The sequence below is a fragment of the Helianthus annuus genome, chromosome 6, assembly GCF_002127325.2.
Source record: "Helianthus annuus cultivar XRQ/B chromosome 6, HanXRQr2.0-SUNRISE, whole genome shotgun sequence".
Taxonomy (NCBI): Eukaryota; Viridiplantae; Streptophyta; class Magnoliopsida; order Asterales; family Asteraceae; genus Helianthus; species Helianthus annuus.
In genome coordinates this window covers 81,653,694-81,678,112 of record NC_035438.2, presented here as the reverse complement: position 1 = coordinate 81,678,112, position 24,419 = coordinate 81,653,694, and the positions used below count along the sequence as shown (strand labels likewise).

The window sequence follows — 24,419 nt, the reverse complement described above, 5'->3', positions numbered from 1 at the left end:
GCGATAGTTAGCAGTGAAATGACCGTAGAGATTGCAGTGAGCGCAGAAACGACAGGAAATTCCCACCGGATGATGGTATGAGCACGTCGGGCAGAGCGGGTGGGGACCTGTGTAAGCACGCTTCGCTGGTGGTGCATTGGTCACTGGGGCTGGTCGGTGATGAGACTGCTGCTGAGCCTGTACAGCTTGTAGAGGGGCAGCAGTTGTTGTGACAGCACAGTTCTTGTTGCTAGAGCTGCTGTTGTTGTGCTTCTTCTTTAGGCGTGATGACTTGGATGGCTGAGCAGTGGAGTCGGTGGTTGGTGCAGTAGTAGCTTGATGCAGAGACTTGGATGGCTTATCCCAGAAACCAGACTTTACCCACTTGTCATTGATCTCGGCGGCAAGCAAGTAGGTCTCTTCGATTGATGACATCTTGGCGGCATGAACAAAGTCGGCAACACAACCAGGTAGAGCTCGAATATACTTCTTGATAGCCATGTCTGGCGTCTTGACTTGATCGGGACAGATAATGCTAAGCTGCTTGAAGCGAGCAGTTAAAGCAGCGTTGTCTCCGTCCTTTTGCTTGATGTTCCAAAACTCGTCCTCCGGCTTTTGGAGTTCATGGGGAGGGCAGAATTCGTCCATCATGATGGCCTTCAGCTCTTCCCAAGTCAGCTCATAAGCTGCATCATTCCCGCGTTTGTTTCGTTCGGCCGTCCACCAGTCTAGAGCTCGGGACTGGAAGACACCGGTCGCATTGAGGGTACGGAGATTTTCAGGATAGCCGCTTTGGCGCAGAGTGACTTCAACCGAATCAAACCATTGAAACATGGCGGTATGGCCATCTTCTCTGGTAAACTCTTTTGGTCCGCATGCCTTAAACTGTTTGAAGCTGAAAACAGTCTTGTTAGCATCCTTAGGAGTTTCAGTTCGCGACTCCTCAGACGATTTGCTGACGTTTTCATACACCTCGTTCACAGCTTTTGCAACTTGCTTGGCAATGATAGCAGCGAGACGCTTGTCTCTCTTTTCTTGGCGGGTAAGAGGGGTTCGGTGTCCAGATGACAACATGGTCTGCAACAGACATTGTTGGGGTTCTCAGACACAACAAATCGAATCTCACCTCACACGTCTACTACTTACTAAAGCTCAGGAACACGTCGAAACACGTATCACATAAACACATAGGCACATAAACACAGATTCACGTAGTCACAGAAGCACATAAGTACGTAGGCACGTAGAGCACAAAAACACAGAAGCACAGAGACACAGAAACATAGAAGCACATACGCATTCAGTTACAGAGGCTGTCAGAATACAGAAACCTATCATTCAAAGCTCGCGTGTCGTTCGTATATATCGGTCGCGTATAGCGTATCGGGTAGTATAGTATAGTCGTATAGCATGTCGAGTATAGTATAAGCGCATATCGTAGCGTAATTTCGTCTAGATTTGCAGTGACTTGCCTTTGTTTTGAGATGGAAGGGCAATGCGAGTTGTGTGGGTCGATTGAAGTGATAGCAAAAATCGAATAATCCTCCAAAAATTTAAACACATAACAGATATATACACATAAAACATATAAAATCGACGAATGATCAGAGTATGCAATTGCGGGCTCAGAATCGAAACACATAAAATCAAGAAATGGATTGTCTGCGGCTATTAGACGTCGACTACCCAAAGCGATTCGACTATTCACAATAGACTTGTCGTCACACTTCGACTTTCAGGTTCGTGTTTCTGCCTCGACTCTTGGGCATTCAACACGCATTCCCTAGGTCATACTCATGAGTTCAGGTCATTGGAGTCCGTCGAGGCTTTGGTGAGATAAATATAATCCAGAAGAAGTTGTCAAGGTTAGGGTTTCACCCTAGCTTAGCAATTTCTTCCTTGTTTTAGTAAAAATTTGAGGAGATTATTCATCAAAATATGGATTTCACTCCTGATTTGGTATAATTCTCCACGTTGGTTCTGAAAAATTAATGGAGAAATCATTGATGAATTGATAAAATCAGCATTGACCAAGCAACTTAGTCGAGAGTTTGCGGTTTTCACACCTAATCTTGACTAAATCGCTTGATTCTGTTTGAAAATTCGAGTGCAGTGACAGTGAAGAATAACAGGATATAGCACATAAGCTTGGTCTGTTGGTTCCTAACTATAGTCTAGGTCTCTAAGACAGCGACCCGGACTAGGTCGTGTCTTGCCTAATTCCCTATAGTTATGGCTCTGATACCAATCTGTCACACCCTAACCGATGGCGGAATCATCGGGGCGTGGCACTGAGCGAAGCAGATTGTCCAGAAGTTTCCACAACAACTATCATTACTATTTAGTTTAAATAATACGTCCCATACCGTATCCCAAATAATAAAACAAGTTATTACAGATAAGCATCTAGTCAAATATACTGTTTCGACAACTCAGATTTAAATAAAATATAAATATTGTTCAAATGCTTCTAGAGACTCGATCTGCAAGATCTACAGACAACTATGCTCTAGACGCTTATTCCTAGCTCGCCTTCCTAGCAGATAAGCATCCTAATTGCCTGTCACATACGTTAAAATAAAGTCAATACATAAAATGTAAAGGTGAGCATACAAGTTTGATAATAGCATATAGAGTTCGAAATAGTTTACGCATAACCAGCACGTACACAGAGGAAAACGAAGCATGTTAATTATCGACATGGATCTATCGATACCAATGACTGCGGGTTGACTGTCTGAGACAATTCGCAATACATGATTACCATCGTAATCCATGCAAGTAATTGTCCTTAACAACCCCCGTGTGAACGGGTGTTGAGTCCAAACTATAGTACTACGTCGTTAAGGCAGGTAGACAATATTTCACGTGTAAACATAATAACAAGCATTCATTTAGTCACGTAATACATGCAGAACGGTTAGCGTTTAAATAGTTGAGTAGTGTGTTCGATTGTGATTTAGATAAGTAACGTATGTAACACCCAAAAGTGCTAAAGCAAAAAGGGTTCGAGTATACTCACAGCGATTGATTGATGGATTGAAGGGAGCGCTTAAGAGTAGGGTTAGCCTGAATAGTTCAATAGCATAACGATGAGTAACGCGTTAAATGGAAACAAGTGATGATGGGTCGAACAACCTGGTCGATTGAACAGTAGGTTCGATCGAACGGGTTGTTCGTTGGGTTAGACAGTCCGTTCGGACAGCCTGTTCGATCGGCCGGTAGGCTCGATCGGTTAGACTGTTCGAGTGGATTGTTTCTTCCTTTGAGTAGGATGTGTTTGTGTATGATGGCTTGTTATTTTGAAGTTTTCGTTGTAGTATTTGAGAACATTGAAATGTTCTTACATTTCAGGTCGATCGATCGAACGGGCCGTTCGATCGGCCGGCTTAACCGATCGGTTAGACACCTCAGTAGTAAGTCCTCAGCAAGATGTCACCTGATCGGACAGCATGTTCGATCGGGTGGCACTCCAATACGTCGAACGAGTTGAAAATCGATTAAGGGTTGAAGCATAGTATCTCATGATCCGAAGAGTAATGTTACCAAACAGTCGTTCGATCGAACATTACTTCGTTCAATACCATACTTCATGAAATTGTCAAAGTGTGGGGCCATATGCTAGCCGATCGGCTGACATGTCCGATCGGTTGGGCTGTTCGTTCGAACAGCCTGTTCGATCGGTCAGCATCCTGACCTGGTCGGCCTGTTCGTCTAACACTTGGCTGTTCTGATTGTTTGATGTTATATCGAGGTAATTTGACAACGAGCTGAACCATGACACCTTCGTTCTTACTAGTTTCCTCTGCTCGGACAGGAATCACCCAAGTCCGGCCGGTGAACGGTTCGGAACGGAGTTTATAGTCTAGCCCGAAATCGGTGAACCTCGTAGATAGAATCCGAATCTTGAACCTCACAACTATTGGAATGATTAGTGAGTTGGCTCAAGCTCCGTTTCTACCGGTTTGAAGGCATTGAGTGTAAAAGAGTTGAAAGAAAGTTGGAAATCCTTATTTCAATCATTCACACCATGTAAATGTTCAGATCTGTGATAGATCTTAGTTTGTTTATGTGGAAATCGGCTAGATCCAATTGATTCTTGGTGGATTGAGGCTAAAACATGATGTTCTTGAAGAACACCATGATTACATCATCCTAGAATACTTAGATCTTGATGATTTCACGGTTAGAAATCAAGATTTGAAAGATAGAAAGGTGTAGGAGTGTGTATTGATCAAGAAAGTACAAGATTTAGGATGAAAACTTACCGAAATCGGAAGAAATCTGAGAAAAGAAGGGGAGCACGAGCTGGTCGGTCAGAGGGTTTCCAAAAGTGGAAAGAATGACAATGACATGGCTATTTATAGGCTTCCCAAAGAGGAAAGGGCTGGCCGATCGGCCAGGCACCCCGATCGGACAACCTGCTCGATCGGACAGTCCGTCCGATCGGCTGGGCTGTTCGATCGGCTAGGAGCCTGATCGATCCACAGCCTGCCTTGAGTGCTTGGTGCGACGATTTCTGATATTTCGATTTCGATTGAAGACGATACGAGTACGATAGACTTTCCTATCCAAATTACTTTTAATCCCAACCACTATATCTACATACAAGCATCTATATCTCGCATAATCTCTTCTCCACTAACTATCACGGTTCGATTTCGATTGCATTCGATTGAGTTTCGAGTTTCGATTGATTACCACACAAAACATAAAGTTAGCACGCACAGGTAACACATAAGGCACACACACACACGTAATATAACAACAAATTCGCATGGTTCGAGTTTCGAGTTCGTTTGATGGTTCGATTAGCTTGATTATTGATTGATTAACTTTATCGCATTGTTACTTCCTACTATTCACAGTCGTAAATCGTTTCGCATCGATTAAACATTCGATTACTTCGATTTCTCTGATAAACAACACTTACTCCACATAATACAAACAATGAAACATAAAATAGGCTAATTACAGTCAAAGAAGTCAAACTTGACTTGGACTTTGACTTTGACTTTGACATTCGAAAACACGGGGTGTTACAGTACGAATGCAGATAATGTGGATTCGTATGAATGGGCCTATGTGGATTCATACATACACATCTGAATACGGACAGTCATGTTTTTCTTTGATTTGATGGTGATTTTGTTAGAATTTTGATCTGAAACTTTGAAGGATTGATTAAAATGGTTTTTGCACATCATACTGAAAAATTAGTCGATTTTAACCGTGAAATCTTCGTGAATCTGAGAATTAAGTTTAAAAATAAAGGAGTGAATTTCAAGGATTGTCCTTTATCTTTATACCCATTTTCAGGCGTTGTCCTTTATATTCAAAATTGACGAGTTTTGTCTTTTATGTTTTCATATCATACACGTTTTGTCCTTTAGGCCTAACCCAATTAGTTTTTTCAGTTAAATTTGGTCATATGCTTTGCACAGAGGGCATTTTTGTCAATTTAAAGGTAATTTCAACGGCAGATTTACAGCTCAAAGCTTCTGAAACCTTTGAATTGACAAAAATGCCCTCATGTGCAAAGCATATGACCAAATTTAACTAAAAAACTAACTGGGTTAGGCCTAAAGGAGAAACGTGTATGATATGAAAACATAAAGGACAAAACTCGTCAATTTTGAACATAAAGGACAACGCCTGAAAATGGGTATAAAGATAAAGGACAATCATTGAAATTCACTCAAAATAAAGTGTAGAAGATGAGTAGAAGAAGATGTGTGATGAAGAAGATGAAATCAGCTCTGAATCTGATGTAGAAGCTTGAATCTTCGTGTTTTCAATCCGTGCAAACAATCACCCGCTCTGATACCACTTGTGAATTAAGGATCTGGATTGAATTCGTTAACCGTTGAATGCGTATCGACACATGATATGTGCGGAATCCAATCACGTGTGTGGATAGAAGACGGAGATGTAATTATAATATGATTTCGACTACTGATATAACAGTGTGTACACCGAGAAATCAAACAGGCAGAGCTTCGCCTCAAGAATACCCAAAAGTTACAAATGAACAAGACACACTAGCTATATATAGTGCGTGTCCATTCGTACGTATGTGTATACGAATGGGGCTCCATTTGTACGAATAGCTTGCATTCGTACGAATGCATTTCACCAGCCTTACAAAGGAATTTTGTGGGTTCGTACGAATGGGCAGTATGTCCATTCATACGAGTGAGATTCATAACACTTGAACTTTATGTTTTTCTCTGTTCAGCACCAGTCTTGTTTCATCTGATTCAGCTAAGATACGTAATTGACGCAAGCGATAGACATATGCACTCACAATATATATATATATATATATATATGCTAATTAATGGAAATTATATCAAATTCAGAAGGTTTGTTGATTGTTAAATGTAGTCTCATTCGTTGATTTTTATTTAGGTATCAATAAGTTGTCTATTCATCGAGGATTCACTTAAACATCCCAAAGGGAAATTACATAGAAAATACATTAGGTATTGTATGCACATAAGATTTTTGTTGGTTTAAATGACTGCTACACATTAGGGTACAGGGATTTCACCATGAAACGGTTGTTGTATATTGATGGTTTGTAGTAGAACTCTGGGGAAATATGAGCTTAAGTTTTGAGAAAATTGCACAAAACGTCCTTTAAGTTTCACCAATCTTGCTGGTTTCAGCCTTAATATTTAAAAGTTGCCAAAATTATCCTTCAAGATTAATTTTGTTGCTGGTTTCATCTTAAACCGTCTTTTCATGCCTTTTATGTGATTAATACCTTAATAAAATCACAGACCCACTCACTTCATCATAAGTTCGTTCTTCCTCTTTAGTGAACCAAGACAAATGTAGATTCTTTTGAATTTTCTTGTAGTCTCACTAGGCTTTGATGGTGGTTCCACATCTAACCTAATAGTGGTTCCTGGGTTAGGTTGAAGAAAGAAGAAGAATGAACTGATGATGAAGTGGGTGGGTCTGGGAATTTATTAGGGTTTAATAACATAAAAGGCATGAAAAGACGGTGTTACCCTCACATGCTATGCATGTGAGGCAATTTAACAAGAATTATTAACTGGGTTAGTGATAAAGGATGAAACCAACAACAAAATTAATTTTAAAGGATGGTTTTGGCAACTTTTAAAGATTAAGGCTGAAACCAGCAAGACTAGTGAAATTTAAAGAACCTTTTATGCAATTTTCTCTTAAGATTTTATACTTATTTTACTTTCGAATAGGCTCTCTCACAACTTGTGAAAAACGTGTATAAAATTTATGATTTTTATATTTTTATTAAATATACACGTAACTATATTAACTGAATACTCATGCGATGTTAATTAAAGTAATAATTAAATTCGATCATAAAACTTTTTTTCATTAAAGAAGCTGAACACATACATACATTATTTGTAACTTAACCATAACCTTATGATCAGTCAACTATTATTTTACTTTTTGATAATGGGTTGTATGTCTTGCTTCAGCCGCATCCGATATCCATTTCCTCAATGCACCCTGCACACACATTTCCATGTATAATTAAATTATTTCATATATAAATATACTCCTCACATACAATTATTCCTAAAAACATGTAATTAATCATTGTGCCGAAAAAGAAAATCTAATAGTTCATACCTAAAAGTAACTTTTTAGAACGACAACTCACACATCCATTCAATCTACTCCTAATTCGGTAATTCTAGTCCACGATCCATAGCAGGACTCGAACTCTTGATTTTTAGGTGAGAAAACATACCAATATACTATTGTGCGAAATGACAAATGTCATTTAGTAACTAAAAGTACTTTTAGTAGGATAATATATGTCTCCTAGTATTAATTAAAGTGTTGTTTTGCATGTATTTAATGTAGCAGTTAGATCATAAATAGCAATCTTGGAAAAAATGTACTTTGAGCAATCGGTATCAAGACTGATGTCAAAATCAATGTTGAGGCCGCATTTGCCAGGAAGGCTTCGAACATTTTCAATTTTAACTCCAGGGAGCGTTGTGGCGGTTTGTTCAGTGCATTTGCAAACCGTCTGACGGTCATCCGTGGTAGTAGCGGCACCATTTAGTGACTTAACACCGTTACAACAATCTGTTGATACCGTGCCTCCGTTGATTAGGTAGGTTCCACAGGGCGCGAGGTCACTAACCACCTGCTCACATGTAAGTGCACCTTCCACCACATATGGTGCAACCACCACTAGGCAGTAGAAGACCACTGCCACCACTACTGCCACCTTACCAACGAGTTCTGCTCTAGCCATTGCTTCTCACTAGTTGGTTTGTAGAGAAATTGAGAATTGATAATGTTGGGAGTCATTTGGTGGGTTTATATAGAGTGTAATATGGCAAAAGTTAGCAAATGTGATCCTTAATTCTTTATTAAATAAAATCTGCTTATAGTTATATAAATATGATTTTTTTTTAGATTTTATATACATTTCTTAAACTTCACATATATTAATAGGCATTTTTGGCTTGAACCTTGAACGTGTTAAGATGAATCTCTTGATTTTCACCACTTCTTAGGCCTTTTAATTTTTTTTTTCTATTTGATAAATTTAGGCTAAAAATAATAGATGGCATCCCTTCAAAGTGTTAATAGCCAAAAGAGTTAAAAATAATATTTTTATATTTTTCAAATATACACATAACTTGTATTGTGGTATAAAATATTTCAGAACTAGTACTTATTGATAGAAAATCATAGAATTAGTTATTATTTTTTTTTTTTGTGTGACTTACATTTGTAATTATGTTAGACATAAATAAAGTCTTTGGTCATGTTATATGCCAACAGTTGTCATATATTTACTTTTGCTCACACATTCATCTAGAAAGAAAAATATCTAAAAGTTACTTCAATGATGTTATGATATTTTAAATAATAAATAGTAATGTTTTATTTAAATATTTGCACCATTTCTATAAATAATAAATAGTAATAGTAATGTTTTATTTAAAATATTTGCACCATTTCTGTACCCTCCAGACACGGTACTTTCTATAGCATGAATGATCTTTGTGTGAAAGCAACAGAAAAGAGTTGATTGTTAGCACCAATTATGCAAGGTCGCCAAGAGCATGTGTTATTACATATAAAAATTAAAATACATTATTTTATCTTAAAATGGTTAATCAAGTTATATTAACTATTGTGGATGACAAATTTAGCTATTCACCTCCGGTTCTTTATATAAACATTTTCTTAAAATTATAGAAAAAATATAAAGGTTTCTTTCATTTATACTCTTTAACGGCATCTCTAAAATAGAGAGAATATTTAAAGAATCTACACTAGTTCTCTAAGTATTGAGATTCACTCTTCATCTTTAAATATAATTTTGTGAATGCAATAAATTGAGCTAAAAAATTATAATAAGTGTTTATGAATAAGATAGAAACACAAATAAAGAATCTAGTGTGAAACGAAAAAAAATAAACAAAGTTTAAAGAAAAAGGTGTATATTAATTAAATTACATTGATAGATATTAAGAACCTATTTTGAATAGTCAAAGGCCTAAGGCCTTGGAATGTACTCTAACTTAATCAATGTTAAAGATGGCATGACAAGTTAACATGTCTTTCAAACTACTTCCTCCACATGTTAAAAAGCGTTAAAACCTTCATTGGTTAACATGTTAACTTAGGCCGTTTGGTATACTCTAACGCTCATAGGCATTAATCTTAGTTGGCATCCATTAAGGTCTGTCATACCGTTCCTGTGGGATGTTAAGGGGTATTAAAAGCTTAACGTGTTAAGGAGTTAAAAAGGAGAAAGGTAGGGAATCAAACATTGGGAAATTTGCACACACACAACATGCTATAAATATGTATTTTAATTAATTTAAGGGGCGTTAATGTGTGTTAAATCATTTCCTTGGTGTGAGGTGAAGTGAAAGAGGTTAAAGTGGGTGACATGGCGCCTATGTGTAGTTACGGGGCGTAAAAGCATACCCTATGGCCTTAGACAAAAAAAGAATAAGAAATTAATGCTATTTATTATCAATGTTTATTTTAGCTAATAAGTTAATAAAATGGTATTATTATTATTATTATTATTATTATTTATTTTGGGTTCAATTTAAATATTTAAGGGTTCACCACGTTACAAAAGTGTACTGCGACCATTCGCCAACTGGCGTACGGGACAATGGCCGGCGCTTTAGACGAGTACTTACAGATGTCGGAAAGAACTACGCGGGAATGTTTGTATCGGTTTTGCGAAAATATGGTGAAATTGTATTGCAAAAAAATATTTGCGGAAACCAAACGCGTATGATGTTCAACAGTTGTACCAAGCTCATGAAGCACGACATGGGTTTCCGGGAATGCTCGGTAGCATTGATTGTATGCATTGATCGTGGCAGAACTGCCCGAATGCGTGGCGAGGCCAATATACGCGAGGCGACCACGGTCATCCAACCTTAATACTTGAGGCCGTGGCATCTCAAGATTTGTGGATCTGGCATGCTTTCTTTGGTCTCTCCGGTTCACTTGACGACCTCAACGTGCTTTACCAATCGGCGATCTTTAGCGATGTCGTTAATGGAACCGGTCCGGACACCAGTTTTTCAGTTTCTGGGGTTGAGTATAGACGCGAGTATTATCTTGCTGACAGAATATATCCGTCTTACTCTACAATTGTCAAGACTATTGCATATCCCGAGGACGAAAAAAGGAAAAAATTCGCCAAGCGTCAAGAAGCTGCAAGAAAAGACATTGAACGTTGAAGGGGTATGGTCCCAAAACGACCATTACCCGCATCAAACAAACCCCTACCAGTAAGCAAACCGCACCCATGCGGTCACATCCTTCGAACCCATTCGGTTCGAAGAGGAATAGCTTGACCCAGGTACGAAAGAAGATGAACATATCGATGCGGCTGGCACCGCATCATATGGCCATTTTCGTCACGACAAGGGAAGCGAGCAAATAGTCTCCACATACGATGATGCGGCCAACACCGCATCTCGCGTATTTCTTGATCACAAGTAGGAGACGCGGTAACTTCAGACGTTACCGCATGCAGCGATGCGGCTTGCACCGCACCCTGCATATCCAGCAAGTGGACTGACACGCCAGGCAAGTGGCTGACACCACGAGGCAAGTGGCGCCGGCGACAGTCCCCTGTCAGAGCTATTAAAGCAATGGGCTGACGTGGCGTAACCCCCACGGCCGGCGAGACTGACACACCTGCAACGGTGCAGCTCGTCGTCAGCCCATCCATCAATCTCCTCCTTCACTCCTCGGCTATAAATACCGACCCCAAACCAGGTTTGAGGTATCTCTACACAACTCTCTCACTACTACATTATCTTGCTTTGCTTCCCAAGCAAACTACTGATTCTCACGCCGGAGAGTGGTAACAAGGAGCACCCCCCACTCCATCCTCCTTGTTACGAGTCACGGCTTGTTTCCTTGTGCAGGAGATCATCCACCGGTGACCCAGCCAGCGATCTCCGAGAGGAAGGGATTAACCCTTCTTGACGAGACCAGTGTGTTAACCCTGCCCGGTTAACCATTGTTTCATCATTGGCGCCCACCGCTACTCTTAGCACTTTTTAATCCATCCCTCTCCCTCTCAAGATCATGACTGATAACCAAAACACCAATGCGGATAGCCCAAATCCCCCGGTCCCAACAGGGGTCCACCCTTCGACCCCCCAACCCGGACACATTGGCACGTCCACCCAAAGGATCCCATCCTTTGCGTTCGGACACGACTTATCACAGGCCCCAACTGTGCTCCCACCAGGCGTGGACTTACACTCCTGGTACCAACAGCAGACTGACCTGCTGATAGCGGCTTACAACCGCGCTTGTACGGAAGCAAACGTACAAGCTGGGCCTACTCCAATACAACACACACCTGCCAACCGTATACTCCAATATGATGGCAGGTTACACTCACGTCCGGCTTCCAGAAGCCGACATGACGACCGTGGATCATCTTACTGTTCGGTCCATACACTCAATGAGGGTACTTCCTCATATGAGTCCCGCTCCAGAGGGCCAGTGCATACCCGCCTGGGCCCCTATGGAGAAGATAGGAGGCGGTCAGCCTCCAGGCGCGGCCCAGGCATCCAGAGCCGATTGGGCCCGCAACCTTACACGGAAGGGTACGGTCATACCGACCCTGACGATCAAACCTACCGCGGGGAGTCTCACGACACCAACAGCAGACCGGGGGGACGCAACTATGTTCCTCCCAGTCACCCCCGCACTACATACCTCAGGGCGGCGAAGCGCCCTGTGCACGAACCATACAGGCCAAGGGCCGCGGCCGAAAATTCAAAATTCGTCCCGCACATCGCCAACGCCGATATCACAACGACAAAATTCCCAGTCAACATTGGGAAATACAGTGGCTCGACCGACCCGGACGACCACATGAACATCTTCACAGGTGCAGGCGTCAATGGCAGGTGGGACGAACCCACCTGGTGCAATTTTTTCCCCCAGACCCTTATCGGTCTGGCCAGGGCATGGTTTGATTCTTTGCCAGTGGGATCACTGGATTCTTTCGAGGACTTGCGCGCCAAGTTCCTCGCCCACTTTAGCCAACAGCGACGCCACGAACGCGATTCGTTGGACGTCATGAACATCTGGCGAAGGGATGACGAATCGCTCGAGGCATTCGTCATCCGTTACAATAAAGAATGCCTAGAAATAGGCGACGTGGCGGACCAAATGGCGCGAAACCATTTTATCCGGGCCGTCAAAGACAGAGAGATGGTCATGACCATCTCTGGCAAGGAGGGTTTGCCTAAAAAATGGGAGGATGTCATGACCGCAGTCAAGACATACGCCCAGACACAGCGGTCACTCGAACCGCACGTCAAAAAGGCAAAGCCCCAAGCCGAAACATCCCACCAAGGGTCCAAACGTAACAACAAACGAAACCGGGATGCAGGAAATCGGGATATTACTAAACCGTATTTCCCACAACCCAACACGTTTGACCCGCAATCCTACAACCCTGCCCGAGACACTCGGGCACCAAGAAAAGAATCTCGGGACCGCAAATGGACCGAGATCAACCAGTCGCCAAGGGAGGTCCTCCTCGCGGACCCACAATTCTTGCGACCGGCCCAACCAATGAAGTCCAAGAAAAGTCAGGACCTCACACTATACTGTGAGTACCACAAGGACTCGGGCCACACCACCAACAACTGCATCAGTCTCCGGCTGGAGATTGAGCGGGCGTTGAAAGAGGGGAAACTGCAACACCTTTTACCAGGTGGACAAAAGCCCACCAAGCATATCACCCCTCACAACGAAGGTACCTCCTCCGGAAAGAAAGCCATGTACGTGGCTTCCACCCACATGATCTACGGAGGCAAGGGTAGGCCGCGCAAAGCGGCACGAAGACCGGACAATGATTGGAAAGACGAACAAGTCGTCTTCCCAAAAGTCCGAGGCGGACCGCGTGACAGACGCGCCGTCGTCATTTCAGGCCAGCTGGCCCATTACTGCACCGAGCGTCTGTTCATCGACCCGGGCAGTACATCCGATATAATCTACGAGCAATGCTTCAATCAATTTGACCAAGAGGACAAAGATCGGTTGCAAGCCGTAGATTACCCGCTGGCCGGATTCGCAGGGGAAACAGTCTTCCCCCTAGGTCAAATTACATTTCCCGTGCGTCTTACCAATGGTAAACACACGCGGACAGAGGAGGTTAACTTCATGGTTTTACCCCACACCTCCAACTATGACGTCCTCCTTGGGAGAGAATCCCAAGGAGATTTCAATATGATCACATCCGTCCCCCACTCCGCGGTTGGTTTCCCGACCGCATCGGGAGTTGCAATCATCTACGCCCGCAAGGACGTCATGATGACGGACGAAGCACGTCCGACGAAGGTCGCAAGGCCCACCCCCGTCGACCAACCGGAGAAATGGGTTCTCAACCCAACGCATCCGGAACAGAAGGTCACATTGGGTCATGCCTTATCCTCGACCACCAGAGCGCACCTGAAGGAGCTCCTCTTCAGGAACCAAGACATTTTCGCGTGGACCCCCGCAGACATGACAGGGGTCCCACGTGAAATAGCGCAACACTTTTTGAATACCAAACCAGGTATCAAACCAGTGATCCAAGGCCAACGCCACCTTGGGTCAGCTAAAAATCAGGCGATGCAAGAGCAGATCGAAGAACTGCTCTCCGCAGGTATACTGCGGGAAGTCAAGTACCAGACCTGGTTGTCCAACCCTGTCATGGTAGAAAAACCATCCGGGGGCTGGCGCATGTGCGTCGATTATAAGGACCTCAACAAGGCCTGCCCCAAGGATTGTTACGCGCTTCCAGAAATCGACGAAAAGGTCGATAACCTCGCACCGTTTAGGTGGAAGTGTTTCCTCGATTGCTACAAAGGGTACCACCAGGTACAAATGGCACTTGAGGATGAAGACAAAACGGCATTCCGGACCCCAACCGGAAATTACTGCTATACAAAAATGCCGTTCGGGTTGCGCAACGCGGGCTCAACCTACCAGAAACTGATGAACGACACTTTCCGCGGTCAAATAAGCAAGAGTGTCGAAATCTATATGGACGACCTGGTCGTCATGAGCATGGAGGAAGATACCATGCTCACTGATATAGAAAGAACATTCCAAACTCTGCGAGGCGTCAACATGAAGCTCAATCCAGGGAAATGCTCGTTTGGAATGGAAGAAGGCAAATTCCTTGGGTTCATCGTCACCAAAGATGGATTCAAGGTAAACCCGGAAAAAGTGCAGGCGATCGAGCGCATGCCATCGCCTGCATCGATGAAAGATATGCAACGCCTGGCCGGAAGGCTGGCAGCACTCAACAGGTTCTTGGCTAACCACGCAGCCAAGTCATACCCTTTCATCAAGACCCTGCGAAGCTGTTCAAAGAAAGAACAATTCCAGTGGACCACAGAGGCCGAAAAGGCCTTCCAGGAAATGAAGGAGTGTTTGATACAACTCCCAACACTAACCGCACCATGCAAAGATGAGCCACTCATCTTATATCTATCCGCTGCAGACAACGCAGTGGGCGCGGTGTTAATAGTGGAACGAGCGGGGGTTCAAACACCCATCTATTATATCAGCAAAATGCTCAACGACCCGGAGACGAGATACTCGATAATGGAAAAATTGGTACTAGCACTGGTACATGCTTCAAGACGGTTACGACGCTACTTCCTAAACCACATCATCACAGTGCTAACCAATTACAGGATCGGCCCGATCCTGTCCAAACCCGACATCTCTGGGAGATTAGCAAAATGGGCAATTGAGCTGGGCGCACATACAATACATTACAAACCGCGCCCTGCCATCAAAGGCCAAATCTTAGCTGATTTCGCCGCTGAAGTACCAGCGGATCGCATCCAAGAATGCGAAGAATCCCAAAATCCTGCGCCCCCACCACCCTCCTCAGAAGTATGGGCACTATTTACCGATGGTGCGTCCAACGAGGACGGCGCGGGCGCAGGTCTGCGACTCGTCAGCCCTGACGGCCAAGAACTTACATATGCCATCCGCCTCAATTTTAAAAGCACCAACAATGAGGCAGAATATGAAGCACTATTAGCCGGGCTACGTTTAGCAGTCAAAATCGGCGTGCAACATCTGGAAGCGCACGTCGATTCCTTGTTAGTTGCGGGCCAGGTACGCGGCGACTATGCCGCCAAAGGGGATATCATGATCCTCTACCTCGAGCAAGCCCTGCAGCTAAAATCCAAATTCGCTTCATTCAATATTCGACACATTAATCGAAGCGAAAACAAATCTGCGGATGCACTATCAAAACTTGCATCCACCAGCTTCCAACACTTGGCAAAGGAGGTACGTATCGAGATTCTGCAAAATCCTTCGGTTCCTCTACGCCAGGTCAGTGTCATCCAATACGGAACAACGTCATGGATGACACCAATTATCGCATACCTTCAGTCAGGTGTGACTCCCGAGAGCAAAACAGAGGCACGTAAGTTGCAATACAAAGCGTGCCACTATCAAATGGGAGACGGTATCTTATACCGAAAGTCATACCTCGGACCGCTCCTCCGATGCGTTAATCCACAAGATGCCACATACCTTATCCGAGAGATACATGAGGGCATATGCGGCATACATGCCGGACCACGCATGGTCGTGGCAAAAATCATGAATGCCGGGTATTACTGGCCCGGCATGCACCTGGACGCCGTCAAAGAATTACGCAAATGCATGGACTGCCAGCGCCATGCACCAAAAACTTTGCGGCCAAAAAACAATCTGGTCCCCGTCACTACTGCATGGCCTTTTCAAAAATGGGCGATCGACGTAGTGGGACCATTCCCGGACGCACCAGGTGCAGTTAAATTTATCATAGTGGCGGTTGATTACTTCACAAAATGGGTAGAGGCGAAACCACTCGCTTCAACCACTGCTATGATAACAAGAAAGTTCATTTGGGAACACATCATCTGCCGTTTCGGTTTACCAATGTACATTGTTACCGATAACGGCACCAACTTCGCTGCCGACGAATTCCAACAATGGCTAGAAGAGCTGAACATCAAACACATATTCTCGTCAGTCGCACACCCACAAGGGAACGGCCAAGTCGAGAGTATAAATAAAGGCTTAGTCGAAGGAATCAAAGCACGATTGGGAACAGCCAGGCGTGGCTGGGTCGATGAACTCCCAAGCATCTTATGGGCTCACCGCACTAGCCCAAAAACAAGCAATGGGGAAACACCTTTCAGCCTCGTCTACGGGTCTGAAGCGGTGATACCCGCAGAAATGGGCCTCCCATCTCCTCGAATGTTGGCTATCGAAAAGCTAGACAACAACAGGGAACGTAGGCTCGATTTGGACCTCCTAGAAGAAAGGCGCGAGAACGCCGCCATCAACGAGGCCAAATACAAATCCAAACTGGAAAAATATTACAACGCGCGAGTCCGCGTTTGTACTTTCACTCCAGGAGACTACGTCCTACGTGACAACGAGGCATCTAACGCCGAGCGCCCAGGAAAACTTGCCCCCAAGTGGGAAGGACCCTACCTCATCAGCGAGGTCTTAGGGAAGGGCGCATACAGGTTACAAACACTAGAGGGCGAACCTATCGCCAGAACATGGAACGCACAACAGCTTAGACGCTGCTATATGTAAGCTATGTTCCTACACTCTCTATGTAACCTATTGGGCCGCAGGCCATTTGCAAATAAATAAATAAGCAATTTTCTACATTATTGTTTGTTATTACTATTACAAATGCGTGTTCCACTTTGCGGTATCCCAAAAACAGATTGGCAAAATCTTCATTCATGATACCCATACAAAGTGGTAACCACACACAAATATTGTAATAGGCCAGCAAAAGACAAACAGACTTGCATGTTTTATCCGGCCGGATACACAAGTTTTTGTTAAAACACAATTCCTGAGCCCCAAAAAGGCAAACAATGGAATTGACGCGGACTCATACGACAAAGGTATGGAGTACACTCGACCCCATTCACAAATGGGTAGAGTTCCGGTAATATAAGCTTTTACAAAGCTTAAAGCAATTCTAAAACCCTGACACGGTAATTAACAGAATTGATGCATACACATACAACAAAAGTATGGAGCATACTTGACCCCGTTCATAAATGGGTAAAGCTACGCATGCATATGTTCAGACATGCAAGAATTAAAAACACTTGTACAAACTGAACAAAGAAACTTTATATTCAAAAAATTCAAGTATCTACATGATGCTTACGGAATTTACATAAAGTTCCTATTCTATACAAGAGGAATACAAAAAGGAGGCACACTCGCCAACCTAAACCCTATTTTGTACCGCTGGTCCCCGCATCTTCTCCGGCACCACCAGCGGGTTCTTCCTCTTCCACATCAGGGTAGAGCATCCGTAAGCGGTCAACATAGTCCGCAACCTCCAAGCACTCGTCCAGCTCCCCTACACAGGCAAGGGGCGTGTCATAAAAGGAGGCTACGGCCGCTTTCAGACGACCCTCGGTATCTACATCCCGGAACCCGGATGCCTGATCGGTATAACCGCCTGCGGATAGTACATTGATGTGCCCAATGCAGCGGTTAAAACCAGCCTTGAAGCCCGCATCACGCGCACGTTCCTTAACCAGGTCCAAACCTGATGAGGTCTCAGGGGCATTCATTATGGCCTCGACAATCTGCAATAAAAGAATCATAAGTCTTGCAATACTAATCCACGCCAATATAAAGGCAAGGGATACTTACACGCGCGATGCCGTGAGTCCGCAACCACTCACGGTCAGCTTCCAGTTGGTTAAAAGAGGACACCAAGGCATCCTTGGCCTCAACAGCAGCGTCAGCCCGCTGCTCCGCAGCAGACACACGGGCAGTAAGGTCCGTAACCGCGACCCCCCGCGCCTGCACCTCAGCCTGTTACAAGAACAGCAAACAGTTTACTCGGCAAATATTTTCAAAACAATAAAGGAAATATAAAACAGCGGCAACGAAACATACCTGAAGGCTGGAAACAACCTTATCCAAACGAATGCGCTCCGCATTCAGCTCTTCCAGAGCCTTGGAAGAACGGCTCTCTTTCTCCGCGGCCTCTTCAAGGGCCTTTGAGGCACGAGCCCCGGCCACTTTGGCCTCTTCCAGCGCCTTCAAGGCCTCATCCTTTGCCTGCAGCGCTTTAGCTGATGCGGCCTCAGCCGCAGCTTTTTCATTGCCCAAGGCAACATTTGCCGCCTTGGCATTTGCTAGCTCCTGCCGAGTATGAAACAGAAGATTGTTCTGCTTAGCCCAAGACTCGTTCCACTTCTTGCGCTCGTTGGATGAAATTTCCTCCCAACGCTTACGCTCATCAGCAAGGAGTTTAGCAAGGGAACGCACCTGTTTTAGCTGGGCAGCGGCAGCCCATTCCGAAGTCTGCTTCTGCTTCTCAAAAGCAGCTTTATCCTTCTCAAGCTGCTCCGCACCCGCGCGGGCAGCCTGGACCAGCTTTTCCGCTTCTGCCCGCATGCGAGCAGCATCTTCCTCGCGGCGGCCCAGCACCTTATAATCTTCCAAAATGGCATTAGCCACAATGGAAGTCCCTACCAACATGGTCGAGAGCTGGTTTATACGCAGCTCCCGCGGTGCGGTACTAGCCCGCTCAACTTCAAAGGGGGTCCCAAGACCGCCCAGGATCTCCCTGCAGGCCGCAGGGTCGTTAGCAATGTCATCCCCCTGCAATACAGTCCAGGGGGGTCGATGGTATAGCGTACCGCGATCCTGGGAGTAGGTGCGGTAGTAATACTCCAATTCAGACTCCCCAGGCTGAATTGGAGGCCCGTCATACCCCGCACCATCGGCCGACGAACTGGTACCCTTATCAACCGCAGACTTCTGCGGCCCAGCATCGTGCTGCCGCGCTTCATCGCCAGTTTTTTGCGGTTCAGCATCAGAATGTTGCCTCCCGGTAGCAGTGAACCGCAAACTCAAATCGTCTCCCTCATTGGGAGAGATCAGGTTGTTGGACGAGTCGACAGTATCAAATATCTGGGCCGCAGCATTCTCTGCGGTACCCTCCTTCTGCACGGTTGACTCAGGTACCACCTTGACGGGAGGAGTCGATGGCACCTCCGCTCCACCCGCATCCATGGCACGCGGAGGGGACTCCGGAGCATCGAAGATAGAAAAATCTTCATCTTGACGCTCTGCAAAAAAGTGAAATAGCTATCAAAATCAGTTACACAACAGTTAACACTAGATAGCCTACACTTACCAACGACAACCGCAGGTTTCTTCTGCGCCGGAGCAGACCTTTTGGTTACTAGCCTCCGACGTTTGGTTTCAACACCACCAGCAGCTTTCTGCTCTAGATTCCTCTTTTCACCAATCACAGGGGGACCCGCAGCTGTCCCCCCCGCAGCCACTTCTTCTGCCTGCTTCTTCGCAGCACCAGAACGTGACTCCGCGGCTATACTCAAACCCTCAAGGGTATCAGACACTATCACATAATCCTTGTGTCGACGAAAAGAGGAATGAGAGATACCTGCTGCCTGCGGCACCAGATGAGGCACAGTAGTGACCTCCTTTATCTTCTTTTGGCGAAAGCGCACGCCCTTCACAGTTTGCCTCTTAGGCACACCTTTCGCTTCAGGGTCCCCCAAGGCCCCAAGATCACCTGCATGGAATCAATACGTCAATAACACAACATGATCAACACAAGTAGCAAGCTTCGATAGTATACCTTTGCCTACTGGCAACTCAACTGCCAGTGCAGCCGCAGTAGGCACCCGGAAGTTACTACGGATGATAGTGTTGTGATCCTGTTCACCATCCGCACAAACTACGGTCTCAACCGTACCCTCGAAATCCGGAGCAAACATCCTCCATGCGGGAGCATCTTCTGATAGTAGACAAAGGTCAGCAACACATGTAAGGATAAAGAACGTAACGAAACAAAAAGTACGTACCACCGCTCTTTTCCCGCACCACGGGTTTCGAGTTCTTGCCCCTCCTCAACATCATACGCAACAGCCATAGTTGCGTGTTGGTCAACTTCACAGACTCAATAGTCTGCAGTTGTGGGAACCATTGCACTGACTTCAAACTGGGCATCGCAATGGTCTCTGCTATGATCGTCTCGGTCACATTCCGAAACGTCATATCCACAGCAAGGGCAGCAGACTTGATGTAGAAGAACTTCTTCTTCCACATCGTCATCCCCTTAGGGGGAGTCATCAGCTTTGGGGTACCGTCTCGTAGACGGAAAGAAAAGAACCCCATGGACACTGTCATCTGATAAAACCGTCGGAAGTCTCCAACGGTAGGCTCTATGCCAAGAGCACGGAAGGTAAACTCAAAGTTACGAATCCGAATCATCCCAAACGGACTCACTTGAGAAATGTGGACCTTGTACCACTCCAAGATTTCCACAACAAACACGGCCAACAATGACGCAACGAAGTAACCGCAAAGAACGTACGGTTACTTGAGAGCTATCAAGACAAAGATGAACACCCCACCAAAAAGGGATGGTCATCTCATCAGAGGATGCTGAACATAGAACTTGAGCAAAGTTCTAACACAACATCCAAAACTTTCAAACCCGACCGCAAAGGTCGGTTTCCAAGTCTTTCTTTTCTTCTTCGTGCACCATTCTGGCAAATGGTTCGAAGAAGAAACCACCTCCAAGAGGTCCAAAATATGTGCAAACCTTCGAACCACCATCAAAGAGGTTGGTTCGAAGTTTGTGCAACATTACTATGAAGGTCTCTAACAGGCCTTCAACACAGCAACAGGTGGCAACCCACCTGATGACATGCAACGGCTGAGAATTTCGCATCAAGCGAAACCCCTTCACCGGTACGGAAGAGGCATAGCCGGATTTTTTACCAGATCACCAGGTTGATCTGGCCTAAAATTTTCTCCAGACTGCCACACTACCTTCCTACACTATAAGTCCAGTACTCCTCCCACGTGCAACTTGCACAAGGGAGCAACACTAGACTGGGGGGACTTGAAGGGGTATGGTCCCAAAACGACCATTACCCGCATCAAACAAACCCCTACCAGTAAGCAAACCGCACCCATGCGGTCACATCCTTCGAACCCATTCGGTTCGAAGAGGAATAGCTTGACCCAGGTACGAAAGAAGATGAACATATCGATGCGGCTGGCACCGCATCATATGGCCATTTTCGTCACGACAAGGGAAGCGAGCAAATAGTCTCCACATACGATGATGCGGCCAACACCGCATCTCGCGTATTTCTTGATCACAAGTAGGAGACGCGGTAACTTCAGACGTTACCGCATGCAGCGATGCGGCTTGCACCGCACCCTGCATATCCAGCAAGTGGACTGACACGCCAGGCAAGTGGCTGACACCACGAGGCAAGTGGCGCCGGCGACAGTCCCCTGTCAGAGCTATTAAAGCAATGGGCTGACGTGGCGTAACCCCCACGGCCGGCGAGACTGACACACCTGCAACGGTGCAGCTCGTCGTCAGCCCATCCATCAATCTCCTCCTTCACTCCTCGGCTATAAATACCGACCCCAAACCAGGTTTGAGGTATCTCTACACAACTCTCTCACTACTACATTATCTTGCTTTGCTTCCCAAGCAAACTACTGATTCTCACGCCGGAGAGTGGTAACAAGGAGCACCCCCCACTCCATCCTCCTTGTTACGAGTCACGGCTTGTTTCCTTGTGCAGGAGATCATCCACCGGTGACCCAGCCAGCGATCTCCGAGAGGAAGGGATTAACCCTTCTTGACGAGACCAGTGTGTTAACCCTGCCCGGTTAACCATTGTTTCATCAAACGTTGTTTTGGTGTTCTACAAAAAAAAAAAATGGGCCATCATTGAACAACCGGCACGTGCGTTCACACCGAAGAGGTTGCGCCTTTGTATGTACGCTTACATTTTGCTCCATAACATGATTATTGAAGACGAAGGTCGGGCGATTTGTGAGTATGATGAAAATGCATCTATCGGGAATACTGTCCCGGTAGATCTGACGCAACAGGATTTAAACTCGTTCTCCCTAACCGACGATTTCACGCATGCAAACCTTTAAGCCGATTTGGTAGAACATATATGGAACAATACAAACGGCGGGGACGGTGACGAAGACGATAGCGAGTAGTGTAATTTTTTATAAATTTTAGGTAGTGTAATTTTTTTTATGTTATGTAATTTTTATTTATGTTATGTAATGGATTTTATTCTTTTATGTCTTATTTTTATTTAAATTTTGAATTGTTTTTATAAAGTTAAACAAATAAAAAAGTTAAACAACAAAAATTAAACAAATAAAAAAATTAAACAACAAAAATTAAATCATGTGGGGTAGGCCCATCCTCCACCTCTTCAAAATGCTAGGAGGGTCATCCTATGAAGGATGGTGATATGGCGTCCTACGTGACTGCCCATCCTTATGGGGATGACCCTTCCGATACCCTTTAGTCTTAAGGGGTGTTAAAACCTCTATTGGTTAAAATGTTAACTAAGGTAGAAAAGAATAAGAAATTAATGTTATTTATTATCAATGTTTATTTTTGTTAAAAAGTTAATGGAACGATATTATTATTATTATTATTATTATTATTATTATTATTATTTATTTTGTATTTAATTTAAATATTTAATATTCAAATAATTAAAAAAATGTTGGGTGAGGTAGATTTAACAAGAGTAAACTATTTTCTTAGGATGAGGTGAAGTAAAATGGGAAAAAGGGGTGATGTAAAACTTATATAGAATTAAGAAGGCTTAACGTATACCTCAAGTTCCGAAATAACCTGGTTAAAATAATAATAATTATTATTACTCTATATTATTATAATTATTATTATTACTACTATACATTACTTTACTATATATTAATAAAGGAACTGAAATGAATAGTAATTTTTAATACTATTATTATTTTAATATTATAAATAGTAATATTATTATAATTTTAACATTATAATAATATATAGTTTTTTAATACTATTATTATTTTAATATTATAATATATAGTTATTTTCTTTACTTTTTAACTTTAATCCTTTTTTAATATTAGATGAATAGTGATTTTAATATTATAATAATTTATAGTTTTTTTAATACTTTTAGTATTTTAATATTATAATATATAGTTATTTTAATATATAGTTATTTTCTTTACTTTTTAACTTTAATCCTTTTTTTAAATATTAGGGGTTGGGATAAGCTTGGTGTCAACCGATATCGAAAATACCGGGACGGGTTCGTTCGGTATTAGTACATGAAGGGAAAAACCTGCACTAATACGGAAAACGCCAAAAGTTGGTGCCGAATCGATATTGGAAATCTTTTGGTTTGGAAATTCAGTGCTGTTACCCGGTACCATTTGCTCATCCCTGATCACGGTTACCGTACGAACAACGGTATCGTACAACTTTTTTGTTGATTTTCTTCAACTTTTAATTTTTTCTTTTTTTAGTTTCAGGGGTAGGGATAAGCTCGGTGCCAACCAATACAGAATCGGTACTGATACCGAAAATACCGGTTACGGTACCGGTATATGAAGGTAAAAAACGATAGTCAACCGGTACCAGGAACGCCAAAAGTCGGTACCGTTGGTACTTAAGATCTTTCGGTTCCGCAAATTTGGTACCGGTACCCAGAACAATTTGCTCATCTCTGACCACGTGTTTTATAGGAACAACATCGTTACCATACAACTTTTTTAGTTGACTTTCTTTCAGTTATCTTTTAGTGTTTTTTCTACATTTTCTTTTTATTCTTGTCAGCAGTTCCATTCACAACAAGCTCATAGTGATTTCAAAACACATGTAAACACAGACTAAATAATAAAAGAAATTCGCCGCAGCGCGGCGAACCGCGGCGAACTTCTTTAGACCTAGTTAATATAACACTTGAAACCAAACAAACATTATAACTTTTTATATGACCCAAGTTTTGAAAAGTTATTGAGCTCTATTTGAGATTTTTTTAAAC

At 43.8% G+C, this 24,419-nt stretch overlaps 3 protein-coding genes across 3 annotated transcripts; 1 reads left to right on the top strand and 2 right to left on the bottom strand.

Annotated features, from left to right (window-relative positions):
• Positions 1-7,327: 7,327 nt before the first annotated feature.
• LOC110864082 (non-specific lipid-transfer protein 1) lies at positions 7,328-8,297 on the bottom strand. Its single transcript, XM_022113203.2, has 2 exons — positions 7,884-8,297; positions 7,328-7,485 (listed from the first exon to the last, which is right to left on the bottom strand). Exons 1-2 carry the CDS (start codon positions 8,243-8,245, stop codon positions 7,476-7,478), a joined length of 372 nt encoding a protein of 123 aa, XP_021968895.1. The 5' UTR covers positions 8,246-8,297; the 3' UTR covers positions 7,328-7,475.
• Positions 8,298-10,135: 1,838 nt separating this feature from the next.
• On the top strand, positions 10,136-10,715 carry LOC110944882. Its single transcript, XM_022186529.1, has 2 exons — positions 10,136-10,258; positions 10,353-10,715. Exons 1-2 carry the CDS (start codon positions 10,136-10,138, stop codon positions 10,713-10,715), a joined length of 486 nt encoding a protein of 161 aa, XP_022042221.1.
• Positions 10,716-17,715: 7,000 nt separating this feature from the next.
• Positions 17,716-20,033, bottom strand: LOC110944881. The gene is made up of 5 exons (XM_022186528.2): positions 19,706-20,033; positions 18,457-19,637; positions 18,208-18,372; positions 17,844-18,140; positions 17,716-17,733 (listed from the first exon to the last, which is right to left on the bottom strand). Exons 2-5 carry the CDS (start codon positions 19,579-19,581, stop codon positions 17,716-17,718), a joined length of 1,605 nt encoding a protein of 534 aa, XP_022042220.2. The 5' UTR covers positions 19,582-19,637; positions 19,706-20,033.
• Positions 20,034-24,419: the final 4,386 nt, after the last annotated feature.

Excerpts from the sequence above, each read along its gene's own strand:
- LOC110864082 (XM_022113203.2), bottom strand. The coding sequence starts at position 8,245 with ATGGCTAGAGCAGAACTCGTTGGTAAGGTGGCAGTAGTGGTGGCAGTG.
- LOC110944882 (XM_022186529.1), top strand. The coding sequence starts at position 10,136 with ATGGCCGGCGCTTTAGACGAGTACTTACAGATGTCGGAAAGAACTACG. Across the intron at positions 10,259-10,352 it reads TATTTGCGGAAACCAAACGC|AACTGCCCGAATGCGTGGCG; the intron begins GTATGATGTTCA and ends TGATCGTGGCAG.
- LOC110944881 (XM_022186528.2), bottom strand. The coding sequence starts at position 19,581 with ATGGATGCGGGTGGAGCGGAGGTGCCATCGACTCCTCCCGTCAAGGTG. Across the intron at positions 18,373-18,456 it reads AGGTTGTTTCCAGCCTTCAG|GCTGAGGTGCAGGCGCGGGG; the intron begins GTATGTTTCGTT and ends TTCTTGTAACAG. Across the intron at positions 18,141-18,207 it reads GGACTCACGGCATCGCGCGT|ATTGTCGAGGCCATAATGAA; the intron begins GTAAGTATCCCT and ends CTTTTATTGCAG.